At 43.7% G+C, this 16,471-nt stretch overlaps 2 protein-coding genes across 5 annotated transcripts in view; one reads left to right on the top strand and one right to left on the bottom strand.

Moving 5' to 3' along the window:
- The first annotated feature begins 1,541 nt into the window (after positions 1 to 1,541).
- Positions 1,542 to 16,471, top strand: part of myo1ca (myosin Ic, paralog a) — a 34,566-nt gene continuing 19,636 nt past the window's right edge. The window contains exons 1-3 of one of the 4 annotated variants that reach the window (XM_017041654.2): positions 1,542 to 1,877; positions 5,348 to 5,428; positions 6,016 to 6,126. The gene's annotated coding sequence lies outside the window, so the exon portion shown is untranslated. Of the gene's footprint in view, positions 1,878 to 4,530; positions 5,224 to 5,294; positions 5,429 to 6,012; positions 6,127 to 16,471 lie in introns of those variants that run through there. The other 3 variants (XM_025065548.1, XM_025065549.1, XM_017041656.2) reach the window with 3 other exon arrangements.
- arhgap35b (Rho GTPase activating protein 35b) lies at positions 5,328 to 15,898 on the bottom strand. The gene is made up of 7 exons (XM_008333289.3): positions 15,031 to 15,898; positions 8,683 to 12,575; positions 8,379 to 8,520; positions 7,324 to 7,401; positions 7,049 to 7,180; positions 6,748 to 6,853; positions 5,328 to 5,817 (listed from the first exon to the last, which is right to left on the bottom strand). Exons 2-7 carry the CDS (start codon positions 12,400 to 12,402, stop codon positions 5,406 to 5,408), a joined length of 4,590 nt encoding a protein of 1,529 aa, XP_008331511.1. The 5' UTR covers positions 12,403 to 12,575; positions 15,031 to 15,898; the 3' UTR covers positions 5,328 to 5,405.

Here is a 16,471-nt window from a genome sequence, read left to right as displayed (position 1 = left end):
CTCCTGAAACACAAGTCAGTTCATCTTCATCCCCTCTGTCTGTGCTGTTTATAGATTAAGTCTTGTACATAAAACACAGTTTTGTATGAAGAGCTATTTTCGTCAGAATAAATCAGGGGACACATCAGGGTTGAATGCCCCAATTTCAATTGAAATCAAAAATTTAAATATTTTACTTCTGAAATGGGCAAACAGGAAAAAAAAAACATTTCTTTCCCTTTATGTTTTTGATACTAATTTGTTGAATTTTTATTCTTTTTTTAAACAGTCTTTTGATGTTGTCATTTGTCCTATTAACTTTTTTATTATTATTTTGTATTTTGTTCATCCTCTTTCGAGAGAAAAAAATCATTGCATGCTTGCTAAAAGGAAATAAAATCAAGAAAAAATTTATGAAAATCAAAAGATGAAAAAAAAAATGTTGAGGGTATCCCAAACATTTGTTTGAGTTGCTTGTTATAGCAATTGCTTGTGTTCAAAGGTACATTTTCTATGAAAAAGAAAGCAAAAACTAAAAAGATCATTCTAACACCTTGTGCAATAAAGCTATCTTTCATATGCCATGGCTTTCTGTTGTTTTGAAGACCTCTGATTGACGTGACAGGTGACCACGTGGGGGCAGGAGTGAGCTGCCAACATCCACACAGTAGATTTTTTACTTGTCGGACAGCGATGACCTTCGTAAATACAAATTTCACCGTAAAAATGACAAACCAATAAAACATCTACGGCTTTACATCTTTTTGGCCACAAGATGGTGCTATAGGCACGAGAATCCTAAAATGCGCCTACCAAGGTGAACAGATACTGTCAGGGAAATGTTCTGCCAAACGAATGCAGTCGATCGTGACGGTTTTATGGTGAATTATTGATGATTTTTATCCTGGACCGGTGGCTCCATAGTACACTTACTGCAGGAGTACTCTGTGTACACTGTATTATGGGCTGTTCAATAGAAAGCTTTAATTTTATCCTTAATTATTTGCGAGGGGGGGAAACGTGAGGCAAATTTTCTTTCATATGTATCTCCTTTAAATAACACCAGTGGCCGAAAAAAATAGTATTTTGCTCTCTGGTAGAACTAGAAGTTTTTTCGTTAAGAGAACTGAGACAGGACAATGCGAACTGAAAAAAGATTTAATCCACGCGTATTATTAATTAACAGAAAACATGTTCTAAATCGCTTAGGAATAGCGGACATGGCAACCAAGGTTTATTACGCAGTATTAAAGTCCCATTGTTTAAAGGCAGCGCTTATGTCTATTCGCCACCAGAGTTCACTGTTGTAAATGAGAACGAAAAACCTCTAAATGTTTCCTACTCGTCCTTCACTTCCTCGGGTTAATAATGTATTAACGTTTTCGTGTTTTTTTTTTTAGGTTATGATCATTCTGAAGAACCCGACCCGGATGCTGTTTAGTGGCCTTGAAATGACGCAGTCACTGATTACTTAACGCGCGGTACCTGGTTGACTGCCGGCCCGCCAATGGAGACGTCTTATCAGCCAATCACATTCCAGCAACTCAGTGTCAAACGTATTCAGTGCTGTAGAAACGGTCGAGGTGAAATGAGTAACTTTTACGAGGACTTTGTAGCAAAAACAACCTACCAGTTTTGACAGACATCGACTGAAAAACATAAAATGTCACGTAGTAGATTTGTGGTAAAAAGAAAACAACAAACATTTGTTGATGCTAGCGGTTGAAGGGAGTGTAAAAGTTTCCTACAAGCTGCTGCTGTTAAATGACATCACGTCGACGTGGACCAAGGTTCCGGCTTCACGTTGAAGTCACAACACAAGGAACGGAATCGGTTCTGCTGGAAAAAAGAAATATCTTCAAGTTCAACGACGCTGAAACACACATCATAAGTGACCGGTGAGTGTCATTTCACTTCAGTATTTACTCTTCGTTGCTAGAAATTTCTAAACCGTTAGGGCGGGAAGAATCACAGCAAAATGGACGCCGGTTGTTTTTATTTTTTTTACAAGATTTAATTTATTAACTATTGTACAGTTCACATAAGGCCTTCATCTTCAAACACTATTCTCAGTCAGACAAATTCCAGGGTTTGCTCTTGGTGTACAGTACATACATGTTCATGTTTCAGCTTCTTTCTTTTTTCGTGTATCTCTTCAGCATTTATTTTATTCTTGGTTTAATTTTATTTTTTTTAAACAGGAAATAGCTTCCTTCCATACTTCCTTTTTTTCCTTCCTTCCTTTGTGTATTTTTTTTTAAATCATGCACTAAACTTAAGTGGCCTTGAACCATTCACAAAAAAATTGTAAAAAATGGACTTTCCATTGTTGAAATACACACTAGAAATGTTTTCTACCATTGACTAAAGGGCGGCGTTCTCCGACAAACAAATAAACAACCATGACCGAGTGGCACGCACTCGCTTTTTGTTCCTCAAACGGCACATTTGCCAGGTCTGTAACAGAAGTCAAGTGATGCAGGAAGATAACATTCTCCCAGGAGTCTCGTTGAAGCAGGACGGCTGATTGGTCGCCTGTGTGACGGCACTTATATTACAGATCTGATCAACTACAGAAGGGCCAAGTCTAGAAAACACTTGAGCCGACTTAGGCTTTGGCCTCGTTGTGGGTGGGAATTTTTTCAAAGATGATATTTTTTTCCCTCTTTGTCCAGATCAAAACACCCAAAACCTTCTGGTGCTGTTGGAAGTGTGTCAAGTCAACAGGAGGCGATATAACCCTGTCAGTAAAGCTTTGTTGGTCAGCCATGCATTGAATGGTACAGATGGTGAATATATATATATATTTTGGAAATACAAAATTATCTAGGGCTGTGGATGGGAATAGACATGTCCTCACTCTGGACATTACACAGTCCAGGTTAAGGTCACGTGGTGTGGCCACCAGTGAAACAGTGAACAGGTGAAAAAGAAAAGGCATGCAACACTGGCAGTCACCACTATGTGGCGCCGCGGTGGCACTGGAAGTGTTGGTAATAGAGGACAAGGCATAACATGGAAATGATAAAGAACTGATCTTGGATCAGTCTATTTTGTTGTTTCTGTACTGAGGGTTTTTGTTTTTTTTTTTTTGCACATTCAGATTTAAGTATCAGGATTTTCACTTTCATTTTTTTTTTTTTTTTTTTTGCACACTCAGATTTAAGTATCAGGATTTCCACTTTCCTGACCTTAGTCTGTGTCAGCTGGTTTTTAAACCAAAAACCTGTACATTTCTGGACCTGTTGTGTGCTAATGTCAAACTGAGAGAAACTGCTGAAAATGTGTTATTGTCAGCCCCTCAAAAAAGTCAAACACTCAAGTGTGTAATTCCCGCCTCCTCGTTGATAAGGCAGGACTTCCAACAGCAGCGTGATTCTGAGACGGAGCAGAAATGACTCGAGTAGAAAAGTCCAATCACCTTCTGCAGCCCAGACCCATTCCAGAACCGTGTTCTACGCAGTACTGTTTAGACTTCATTAAACAAAGCTGCCACCGAACATGTTGACGTGTTAACCATGAAACCAGAGGAAGGTGTTTGTCAGCACAGAACCAGAACTCCAGAGCAGGTCAGCGACCTCGGCTGCTTCCTGAACGTGTCCTGTTCACAGCTATGTAACTTCTACGTGTCGTCGTTTTGTAAAGCAGGACTAGCAGTAACAGTGCACTGAGAAGACTAAACCTTCAGCATTAAAGGTCCTTAATATTAGATGAATACAAAGAGCTTGGTTAGATAGACAGCCATAGCAACACACCCAGCAACCTATCGTGTTTCAAGCATTTGGTTCCCATGGACACCAGATGGCACTGTGGAGTTGTGTCATGGTATAACTAGGTTACACATTCAAATAAAAAGTCTAAAGTTTTCGTAGTTACTCGACTGACCTCTGATATGACAACGATTGAACTCCCTCAAATAACCACTGGGATCAGCTAACAGCTAAAGAACGGACAAACTAAAACGGAAAATTCACGTGGCTGGACGAATGAGGAACATAAGCTGATCCAGGTTCCACATCAACCTCGGATGGGACGCCTGAATCCACTCAGGGAACCTAGGTTTTTACAAATGGATCTTGTTTCACAAGCCTGCGCTGATGCCGCGGTCCACGTAACAAACGATATCCACAAATTATCCATGTGGCATTTCTTCAAATGTAACACTACATTATCAAAAAGTGCTTCAGATACATTTCTGGAGTTAAAAAAATGTATGTAAACAAAGTTTGATCTTCCAGAGCTCTGGGGCTGTCAGCTTCAAAACATTCATGTGAGCAGGGCCACAAAGGGTTAAATGGGTTGAGGATGAAACTGTGTTCTAATACATTTTGGACTGCCCAGAGTAGTTCATGCACAGTCCAGCAGAGGGCGTTGGTGCACAGTGCAAACTGTGATTTAATTTGCTGATGCTACAATTATTTTGTGTTAGCCAGCAAGCTAAACAGGCTAGGCTGCTAGCTTTTAGCACAGACATCTTACACTTATTCTGGGTGGAAAATTCAACATTTAAGTTTTGTTTTTTTTAAAGATGCTCTCCTTCAAATTAAGAGTTTAACAGAACGTGAACTCCACACTGTTGAGCAAACTCCAAAAGCTAACTACCACAAGCTAACCTGTTGTTAGCCACGGATGGGCGTGGCAAAATCTCTGCATATTTTTAAGGTGTGTTTTTTTTTTTTAATGTTAAGCCCATTTTTGTGTTTTTTTTTTTTAACTGACAGCCCGACAGAGCTCTGTGGAGGCAAAGGTATGGCTGTTTGAGCTGAGAAATTCAAAAACACTCAAGAAAACAGGATATCAACCCAAAAAACAACCGTCATGAGGGAGAAAAAAACAACAGTGATCATTAAAGTGCATCCCTGGGTGTGTACCTACCCCCGTCCCTTCCCTTCCCTCCCCATGTTGACCCATTGAGGTGAGTCAACGAGAGCAACCCCAAAGGCAGCCAGAGAACCTCTGCTACATGGAGCACACTGCTGCTCAAAGGACCACACTGAGGAACAGTCCAGAAATCCAGTGGCAGTACTTTCATGGAAAAAAAGGAGAGAGAAGAAAAAAAATACTAAAACAGTTATAATACACAGATAAAAACACGGTGATCGGAAATCATCCTTCCCACTTGGCATTGAGGTTTCCATTTCTCGGTATCGTCAAATAAACGGTGACTGTTGACAGAAGAGAGGCATGCTGGGACCATGACCTCTGTCCTCTACCCACTGTCCTTGTTTGCTAATGAAATGGCAGGTTAGAGACGCTCCTCGCTCACCCCTTCACTCCACTCTTCATAACCAGAGTTTTCCATGATCAAAAATGTAGCGTGTTGTTCTCATGTTCCTTTTTTTGTTTTGTTTTTTTTTTCTTCTCCTAGTGGGACGTGGTGAGAAGGTCCAGCATCATCATGGGCACACGTGGTTTGGTATCGTCTCTCACAGTGTCTCTTGTTCGGCAGGTGAGTGGTGGGAGTGGGGGTGCTGGTGGAGGGGAGGGAGCAGTGACTGCATCGGAGACTGGGGGGTGGTGGGCGGAGACTGCTGCAGCGGGCTGAAGTGTGTGGAGGTGTGCGGCGGTGAGGAGCGGTAACAAGAGTAGGCGGAGCTTCCACCCAGGGTGGTGGTGGGGGAGGCTGGGAGCCCCCCCAGGCCTGTGGGGGAGTCCAGGAGGGGTTGGTTGTAAAAAAAGAAGGAACACTGGTGGATGAAGGTGTCAATGATTGTCTGATAGGTTCTGGCGGCAGTCAGCGCGTCCATGGTGGTGAAGTCGGGCCTCATGAGTGTGGGCCAGAAGCAGATGGACAAATTATCACTGGTCATCAAGTTCACCCGATTCAGCTGGCTCACTCTGGAAACACACAAACACACACACTTATGTCAGATTTCTCTATCCTTATTAAACTTAAGCGCCCCCTACAGTACAACTGTATACATGTCTATATTTTAAACTTTTTCATCATGGTTAGACCCCCTCTCCCTACTCCCTCTCAATCCAATTATTTACTGTTTATTTTCTGACTAATGACATCAATGTTCTCTCCAGCAGATGGCGCCACATACACCAGTGGGTTGCAACCATTTCTGAACCACAGCTTGACACAACCCTAATATACACGCAGGAACTGAAGAAAGACGCAATCAAGATCTTCTTAAACAGGTCTGATTCTCTTTTCTTTCTTTCTTTTTTTTTTTTTTTTGCCACTCTACTGCCACCTGCTGAAAGAGTATTGTGCCTGTCGCTGTCACATTGACATTATTTGCAGTAAATAACTAGTATTTTTAGACCAATTTAGTGTAATTAATAAATAAATAGTGTATTTAATTAATAAAATTAATTAAACTTTGTTATTAAAACTGGTAAAATTAGTAAAAGACAAAAAATGACTGCCATTTTCCAGCCACTGTTTCTTTTTGTTTGGATGAAGATGATAAGAAGAGATAAAGTTGTGGTCTTCAGAACCAACGAAGCGAAATTAATTAACATTATCACGACAGTTTTAATTAACCCGACTTCTCTGATCACTCGACTGAAACTGTGACTTTAACTCCACAACAGCTACAGGGAACATTTGGCCTAAATTATTCAGATGTACAATAACAGGGGCGGGGCCTGTTTGGAGTCACGTGGTATCCTTACGGACCCGACACAACAGAATCCACTGTTTCTGGGAAAAACCAAGTCCCTCATTTTATATGGTTCAGGACGGCAGATGGGAACGAACCACAGAAGAAGGAGAAAATCCATGGAGTTGATTTAAAGAGCAGACAGGGAACTCACTTGTTTAAGTGGCTCACAACATATTTGAAGACGTCATAATTCTCTCTGGGGAACTTCCTCAGGACATCCTTCATAGTGTACAGCCTCTGTTCTCTGTCATTTATTCCTGCACACACACACAGAAAAAATGCCATTAAATCTGAAGCCTTGTTTCACACAGTCATTTGAAACTAAAATGTCTGTCTATACGACTGAAGAGGGCAAATGGGTTCGGTGAAAATCCTTTCTTCTCTGGTCGGTCCTAAAAAACAATAAGCTCTGTTCTGGTCAGGACCCTCCCAGCACAGCGGTGTTTGCTTACTGAAAGCATCCAGTAGGTCCACCTGCAGAGCACAAGGCACCAGGGGCTCAGGCAGCTCCGAGAAGAAGCTCTTGAGGGCTCCAGCCACAGTGTTTATGGAGAAGTCTTTCTCCACCAGGTCTATGCCGTGGTCTGCAAACAGAGAGAGAGAACGAAGCCGGGGATACAAAAGGATTACTTCCCACTTTCCTTTGCTAACGGCTTCTGTCTGGATGAGGCGGCGACATAATCACATGTCAAACATCTGTCTGCAGCAGACCTGATGGCTCACTCACCCTGTTCAAACTGCTTCTGCATGCTCTCCATCTCCGACTTGTTGCCGCTTACGCGATACAAGCCCTCTGTGTTCAAGCCTGAGGAGGAAACAGAGCAGCGGGTGAAACGAGGGGAGACGTGGGGAGGCGCACAGCGGGAGACCAGCAAAGTAGCAACACTTCATTAGCCAGTCTGCAAACATAACAGTACAGATGCTTCTGGAGGAATGAAGCTGCCTCCACACACACAGACGGTTTATTTACCGGGCAGCTGTGGATTAATCATGATTAATTGTGATCATAATTAATCACAATTTATTAATTACACATTGACTTTTTTAATTTGGATTTTCCTGTTACATATTATTCCTGTACATTACTGTCGTGGATTATTTTTTAAATTTTCCTGTTACATATTATTCCTGTATATTACTGTAGTGGATTTTTTTTATATATAATTTTACGTGCTCTATTTCAATTTTTAATTTTTATTTTAATCATCCGCAGTACAGCGATCGGCCTGCAGGTGACCGTGCAGAGGCACATTTGGGTTTTGACTGCCCTGTTCTCTGCCCTGCAACACAGACATGAGATAAATCCTCTAAGAATTGACGTTGCACAAGCTGTTTATGGATCTTGACTCTGACTGTCTGGGCTATTGACTGATGAGCCATAAATCTGTCGATACAGAAGCCAGATTGATGTTTATTTTTGGACACTGACGCCCGTTCCACGGTGCACACATCAATTGCCTGGTTGTCTCGGCAGCCGTTCAGCAGCTTGGACACTAAGGTCCGTCTGAGTAAACAAATACAGCAACAAAATGTCAAGTTCTACAGAACCACAAAGGCTGTCTGTGACTTAATCACTCAACTTCAGTGGAAAACACACCAGGACCGAGGAAAAGGCACATTTATCAATCTAGGTCTACTGTTTTTGTTGTGTATTTATTTACCTTAACTGTCCTTTAGCCACAGTGAATATAATTTTGACATTACACCTCGTTCTTCGTCAATGGACTGTGAATTAGTCTCTAGTTAACTCAGCCCGAAAAAAAATTGAATAGCTGATAATACCTGTTGTCTCGATGAAGCGAACGCACTTCTCAATGAAGATTGGAATAGGCCTGTCTGGAGACACCACGTTTACCAGGGGAACTCCAAAGTAACTGCTCTCTATTGGTTTGGGAATAGCTGGACGGGCCTTTGGTCTGGTTTTCTATTAGGGAAAAAAAACCAATACAGTACATATTCAGTTAAAAAAAACTCAAAATATGAAAAGGAGTTTTGACTCCTTCTGATTTTATGTAAGGTGTATGAAACCTCAAAATATGAAAAGGAGATTTGACTCCTGATTTTATGTAAGGTGTATGAAACCCACCTTGGCTGTACGCCGCAGGCTCTTCAGGATGTTCCTCTTTTTCGGATCCTCGATCTCCTCATTAACAAGACTTTCACCCTTCAGGGTCCCATAGTCGTCTTCCTTGGACTTGGGCAGAGCTCCCATCTCATCGTCGCTGCCTATGAAGCTCGAGCGGAAGCTGCTGAACTTTCCCAGCCTCTTGGATCTGTCCCGGTACAGACGAGGCTTCACCCCCACTGCCGAGAACTTTCTCCTGCGCTCCAGAGAGCTGCTGTCCGCTTCACTGTCAGAGCCGTTTCCGTTCGAGTGCATCCTGTTGGAGTTGCGTATGGTGATGATTTTGCCTTGTGTGCTGTCATGTGGCACAGAGTAGATGATCTCTTCATTACTAGGGCGTGGTTTTGAAACGGCGTCCATAGGTTCAGCGTAGTCTGAGGGATCGTAGCCCACGTCTCCACCAGGAACCCAGGTGACGGCAGAGGGCAGGGAGCGACGATGACCCAGCGTGTCGATATAAGGGTTTCGGCTGATCTTGCGGAAGTCAAAGGTGACACCTGGTTTTACCCTCACCTGGGGTGGAACTTTGTTGTTAAGTTTGTTTTCAAAGTCTCTCATATCAGAGATGACAGACATTTCACTGGAGTCTAAATCAGCCAGGTGGAAGCCCCCGCCGTGAGAGGTAAGTGTGCCGTCATAGTATGGAGGAGATGGTTCCACGTCGTCCTCTGAATCTAGAAACATGGTGACTGGACTGGGGGAACTGCAGCGTGGAGAGTAGACATTCTCATTGGTGCAGGCTTCGGCTACGTTGTCATACATGTGCGTGGCCTCCACGATGTTCCGTTTCTCCACCACTTCCATCAGAAAAGAATGGAACATTTCTATCCTGTGCAGGCCTCCGACCACGCCCCCTGATCCACACACCACAGTGTTAAAACGACCTTCAATCTCATGGGCTAACTCCTCCCCCTGGATCAGCTGTTCACAGGCGTAGTCGCTATCGGTGAGCTCCGCCTGGCTGTCTCCCACTGCGAGCAGTTGGACTGGGATGATGTCTTGAACTTCACATAAGAACGCACACAGAGTCTCCAGGGAGGCTTTTCGGGAGACAGAGTACACAGCGATGTAGCCGTGGACCAACCTACTCTTTCGCAGCGTGAAGGAAGCATGGTAGGAGAGCAGAGACAACTCTATGGCTATCTTGTGTCCAGCAACCGTTTGTTCCAGCAGCACAGAGGTGCCACTGTTAGACATGGGCCTGCAGTGCTGATGCATCAGGAAAGGGGCCAGAAGCTGCTCGATATCATAGGAGTCTCCGCACATCAGACAGACAACCACACGGAGGTCTGCCTCTGGAGCCGTCTGGTGAGGAGAGTCTCGCAGACTTTGAGGTTCAGGGAGTAGCGGTGGGGAGCTGCTACTGAAAGAAGTGCTCCTCCTAATATCCAGAAGACTCCTCAACACCTGGTTGATTTGACTCTCATTGATATTATGACCGTAGCCCACCCCGGGGGAGGCAGGGTCTAAAAAGCTACACTGCAGTCTCCTCGCAACCTGCTGTCCTTGTGTTATTAGTTTCAGGGCCGTTTCTCCACCTATATCAACGTACGAGCCTACGCCTCTCTTGGTGACTAACAGCAGCGAGGTGGGCAGCTGGGCCAGCTGGCTGTCCCTTCGCCCCAAAGTCGATTCTCTCAGTCGCTCCAAGCTTTCAACCACGTAAGAGAGAGAGTCCTTGGAGTTGTACAGACACAGACACCCATGTGGTGTGAAGGTGGGCGTGTGGAAGGAGTTGACGGGGAGACGTACATTTCCTTCGATGGGCCGCAGCGTCAGCTCATACATCTTCCCATCTAGCACATACCAGTCGTCATTGGTGCACAGTGCTCTAATCTCATTGGCAAATTCTCGGGCCAGTCCATCTTTCCCCAGTATGACCAGGTTGATTCTGTCAGCTTTAGTGTCTCCAAAATGAGCTTTCACATCAAAGAAGGGATAACAGGAAGGAAACCGTGAAGCTAAGAGCTGTTCGATCTTAGAGTCCACACAGTGAGGACTGCTGGGGCAGGTTTCTTTAGTAGGGTGATAGACAAAGTGGATGTGCTTCAGTACCAGAGCGTCTCTTTCAGCTGGAAGCTTCTGTAGTGCCTTGAACCTCTGCTCCTCTCCCAAAACCTCTTGAATCGCTCCCATCTTCTCTTTGCTCGGCTTGGCATCCACCTCTAGTTCATAGAACAGTTCAGAGTACTCGAGAAGCAGCTCCTGGAAGTCCTCTTTAGCACGGTCAATGATCTCCTTCTGGTGGCGGTTGTACAGTTCCAAGTACTCCGGCTCCTCAAGCCACTGGTAGAATTCTTCATTCATGATAAAGCTGCGTGCTTCTTCCCATGGTTTACCAGGTGTGACAAAGGGCGAGGAGGCCAACTTGTGTTTAAACTCCAGTCTCATCTCTGCCCGTCTGCACTCGTTGCGCAGATGTTCCAGGTGGGCATTAAATATGTCTTCTGCGTCATCGGTCTCCAGGAGGTCTGAGGGGATTCGCTCATCCTCCATGTTGTCGATGTGTGACGTATCCTCCCACGGTGAGTCCTCCAAAACGACAAACCAATGAGCGAAGTGCTGCTTTGACTCCAAAACCTTTTGAACCCCAGACCAACTCAATTGATCTATCTCATCCAAGTCAGGCACTAAAGAACTAAGTGCTAAGGGAAGAGTGCTAAGGTATATTCTGCGACGCCTCTCGATATGTTCCTGTTTCAGACGGTAGACGTGCTGTTGGAAAAGCTTCTTGCACTTGGCTGTTCCTTCTAAAAAGACGTACTCTTTGTACTCTGGAGAGGTGTTCATGCGGCGACTTGTGTTTAACCAGGTTTCATTGTGATTCTTGACTATACGGTTGATTAGCCATTCATATCGATCCTTGGCTGAAGCTATCTGCTGACTCTGGAGTTTGAGAGCTTCGAAATAGGGAATAATCTTGGGCTTGCCCCTGCTCTTGTCAATAAGCTGAGCCAAAGTGAGGAAGGCCAGGTCCACATTAATATTTGAGCGTGCGGATGTCTCCACCACAGGTAGGCTCTTTTTTGTGATGCCAAAGGTGTGAGCATCCTTGATGTAGCGTTCGACTCCTTCGTCACACTTGGTGAGGACGAGTACAGTGGGCTTCTTGGTCTTACTGAGCTGACTGTACAGATTTGAGACAAATTTCAGCTGGTCATCAAAATTGCGGTTCATGCCCCGGCTGACGTCCACACAAAGCAGGAATCCATCCACCTGCAGCTTTCCCTCGGGCATTTGTTTTTGCTCAAAGTCTTGCTCCAGACCCAGCTGATCTGTGCAGAAGTACATCAGCTTCTCTGCTGAAGCCAGCTTGGTCGCAGCAGCACGTTTGATATAGGGCTGCATTGCAGTGCTACGGTGGGGCTGAAATGTCTGATCATCAATGAACTCTGTTTGCTCCACAACGTGCATCCTGCACTCTGGGCCTTCCTCCAGGACCCTCCCCACCTCCCCCCAAAACAAAAAGTGATCATTGTTGACCACTCTACCCCCAAAGTCACTGGTGCTCAACACTGACGTGTGGTCCAAGTAGAAGTCATCAGCACTGGGCCGCACAAAGCGATTACACAGACAGGATTTGCCAACCCCACATTGTCCCTTCTCTTTCTCCGTTCCTGACAAACCCACAACAACGAGGTTGTAAATGGGGGATCGGGCATCTTGTTTTTTCGCCATCATTGTCAGCTGACGCTCATCCTGCCATAGACAGGCACTGTATACAAGAGTTCACTTGAAATCTGTCCATATATGTTGCGGCTTATCCACAGGGCTGGAGGTCAGAGTTCAGTTTTATTAAATATCAGTGCAGCGATAGGAGCAGACGATTCCTTATTCCTTTTGTGAAACAAATCCTGACAAAAGAGGAAGACAAACAAGACATTAAATGGATTGTGAAATTTAGGATGCTAATTAAACCTCGAGGACAATAAATTTAAATATAAACATTAGAATATTAATTAAAATAAAAAAGCCTGACACCACATTTAAATATAAACATTAGAATATTAACTAGGATGTTAGTTTGAATCTTTGTTAAAATAAAAAAGCCTGACACCCCACTGTCACTGCTGAATTTATATAAAACAAGTTGTGAAGTGTTTTTCTCGTCTTATTCAACAACAGCCAAAAGCACAATGAACTTAGTGGAACAGAAGACGTACCGGCATCCAGTCAGAGTATCTCCTGACAGGGGCCATAGATTTCTGTGCCAAGAATAATGGCTAAAATACAGTAAACTCAAATGAGGAAGTGGATTTTTGCAAGTTTCATTATCTTGTCAGGCAGATTTATTGTCCAGTCGCTGGCTGCAGCTATTATTCACTTTGCAGAATTTATCCGCTCAGTATTTCATCTGACCATTTTGTGTAAAAATGATGAACACATTTGCCCCGCAACATTTTCATATTACTTTCAATCTGGAAAAAGGCTGTTTAATTTAATATGCCGGGAAAAAAGGTCAGCAAATATTTCTTTACGAGCTCTGCTTCGTTTTGCTGCGAGATTTCTTCACCCTGACAATAAATAACGGGGCCAAATAATCAGGGATCATTTCAGGATACATTTGAAATATAACATTAATCTGAGGAAACAACACATTGGGTGTAGTGCTCATTAAGGGACACGGTCTGCTGATTAGTGGTTTGAGTCACAGGCATAGGAACATTTTCCTGATTAAAAATGACAAGTTTTTAACTTTGAATAACAACCAGCAGCAGCAGCAGCTCGAGCAACAAAAACAGAGAAAGACTGGCATAAAAACGCCCTGGGTAACAATGTGCTTGCTCATCCTACCAGGACGTACTGTGAATATTTTATACACTGGTATAATGCCTTCATTATAATGGTACTGCTGCAGTACTTGTACACTTAAGTCCACTCATATATTACTCCACAACGTAACCATCCAGAATGATGTGTAACATGAACCTCTGCTGCCAAAAGAAAAAAGAAAAAAAAAAGGCTAGTTATTCTTCCACTGTGAAAATGTTCACATGATGACGTGAAATCATCACTAATGAGGTGACGGCAAGTGTCACATGTTCTAAAACGGCGCTGCTAACAAAGCAGCCCTAATGTTTGCACTGTGACATGGACCATCCTGTTAGCTGTAATAACCATGGTTATAAACACTGTTAAGACTACTGTAATAATGTGCCGTAGAATGGCTTATGGACGTATTGACACCTGACTTCAGGTTAACAGTGTGCTTAAATTACTTTAGCTTTTAGCTTGTCACTATGTCAGTTAAATGTCCAAAAATAAAGTCCAAACGTTGTACAAGTCAGAATGAAGTAGACAATGAAAATAATAGCTCCGTGTTGAATTTTCCTCGAGTCGTCTGGTTTCACTTCTTCATGTCGGTCGGTTTACAACCAAACACCAGACTGCCTATAGGGGTCTCGATTCTCCACAACGTAACAATCTGTTGCGTCCCCCGGTAGACTATTTAACTTCAGGACCACTCCCACTTTTTCTCGCCTCATTCACAGCTCGATGATAACAATGAGTGGCGTCCCGAGTTGTGAACACGAGTCTTGGCTAAAAATACTCGTGATTCCTTGTGTGTTAACAGGCAGGAATTGAGAGTGTATCATATTGTCTGATAAAAAAAAATGTAGTACATATGTGAAAATAAAAAATGTAAAGTGATGAATAGCTATTTTGTATTCCAGATGTGCTGTACAGGTGAATGATGGTCAATTAGAGTATTTTTTTAATGATCACTAGTACAGTTTAACCCTTAAGTGTAGCAGTATTTTAGTCCAAAGTCATAGATGCTTTACATATGTTCAAACAGGCAGCTGGTGCGTTCATGATCCACGTGGTATTTAGGAACATTTCCATCACATTGACCCTGATAGTTTCTAGAACTAAGAAAGTCTTAGCATATGGTACCTTTAAGCTAAAGGTCAAATGGAGTCAGTTTTGGAGAATCACGACTAGTCTTTCAAATGAAATGGCTATTTTCATTTTTAGTACTGACTCAAAATGCAGTCAACGTCACGACTAGTCAACCACGATGGGCGTTTAGGATTTATAGCCTGTTTGCTCAGGTTATAATGTTGCAGTAAATGGTCTCTAGTGAAGCCCGTGTGGTGCACTGAGAGGGGCTTGACCACAGCAGGCCTCTGCTGCTGCTGCTCTGTCTACAGACAGCATGAAACCAGAGCCCACTTTAGGGGCTGGACCAGCTTGGTGGAATTTATTTACCCAGGTGTCTGTGGGTGCAGGACTGGAGATATTCTCAGAGAAACCGCCCATAAACAGTACGTGATAGCAGGGACTCGTACACACAACCATACGTACCATACGATGGCATTAGAGCCTTTCTGCTGCTGCATCTGTCAGGCCACGGCGCTGCCGCAGCCCCTTCGACTCTTGATGCTCTGCTGCTGCTACACACACACACACACGTACATACACACAAAACCGCACAACACACACACACACGTTGTGGCTGTGTTCCTAGAATTCACAGACGATAGAAATAATACTGCAACTCCTCCGTGAGGTGATGAGATTTAAATACTGATTCTCCAAGTCCGGCTTCTCTTTGTATGTAGCCTCGCTGTCACCATGTTGCATTTAAAGACGGTTTGGAAAAGAGGCGAAGGCTGGTGGTGAATAATCAAACCCCCGAGGTTCCCTGCAGTTTTAACAATGATCCCTGGCCGTGTGGAAGAAAATCCGCTCATTCCTCTTCGTCCCTCGGCTTCACCACGTTGCTTTATTCGGTCATTATTATGTCCATTGTTGTGCCGGGGTAAAGCAGGGCCGGCCGCACCGCACACGGGGAGTCGTTCACGATCGTCGGGGCCGCTTCGTTTCTGTTTCGCTGCGACACCGATCCTTCACGTTCTACCGGGTTTCAGGAGCAGAGTGCGGGAGTGAAAGTGCTCGTTTCTGCCAGCTTTTCCTATAATGGCGGCGGCCCTCCTCCTCCACCACCTCCTCCTGCTGCTGCTGTTGCTGCTGCTGCTGCTGCTCCTGCTGACTGCTGCTGCTGTTGGCCGAGCCAGGCAGCGCTCCTCGTCTTTTCTTTGGTAAAGGGGGGAGAGACTCACCCAGCGGCGCCCTCACACAACTGCAGCAGCTCTGCCCCCTGTCTGCCTGTCTGTCTGCATCACAAGAGGGAGGAAAAACAGCTTACGACGAATTAATAACGCTCCAGAATTGTAATATATATTTTCTCAGGGTTTCTTCTAGACGGAGAGCAAATATTTTAACACAGCTTTCAGGGCACAGTAGTGACACGTAGGAAGATGGCGTTATTTAAATTTGTATACAGATTTTTTATTTTTTACAAGAAAACTTATTTATTATAGCATTTAGACTGTTGCTGCTGTAGTAACTGTAAAAATGTTGTAAAAACAATATTACATTCACTAATTCATCATCTAATTCAAGACATTTTGTGGGATTATTGCAGGGTTGGAGACAAACAACTATTCACACTAACGTTCACTCGTCCGTTAGGAGAAAACGATTCGATTAATCAGACGATGAGATATAAAAAGAATAGTATAAAAAATAGTGGTTTTCTGCTGCTAGTGTACCAGTGGTGTGAACTCAAATAAATTCCAGTTTTAATATTTATGTATATATATGTAATATGTAGACTATTAACAAAAAAAAATCAGAGAGAGCGACGAAAGGAGTAAGATGGATTACAACAAATAATCGTCACAGGTTATTTAGCTAACATTAGCTTGGGGTTAGCCCTTTTTTTATTGCTGCAGACCTGTAT

The sequence above is a fragment of the Cynoglossus semilaevis genome, chromosome 19 (genome assembly GCF_000523025.1).
Source record: "Cynoglossus semilaevis isolate Cse_v1.0 chromosome 19, Cse_v1.0, whole genome shotgun sequence".
NCBI classification, from domain to species: Eukaryota; Metazoa; Chordata; class Actinopteri; order Pleuronectiformes; family Cynoglossidae; genus Cynoglossus; species Cynoglossus semilaevis.
Note: the sequence above shows the minus strand (reverse complement) of the source record. Positions and strands in the feature narration are given on the sequence as shown.

What these genes read in the sequence shown, in the direction of transcription:
- arhgap35b (XM_008333289.3), bottom strand. Translation starts at nt 12,402, where the DNA reads ATGATGGCGAAAAAACAAGATGCCCGATCCCCCATTTACAACCTCGTT. An exon ending in GCAGAAGCAGTTTGAACAGG is followed by an intron (nt 7,181 to 7,323) that starts GTGAGTGAGCCA and finishes CTCTGTTTGCAG; the next exon opens with ACCACGGCATAGACCTGGTG. An exon ending in GTTGTGAGCCACTTAAACAA is followed by an intron (nt 5,818 to 6,747) that starts GTGAGTTCCCTG and finishes GTGTGTTTCCAG; the next exon opens with AGTGAGCCAGCTGAATCGGG.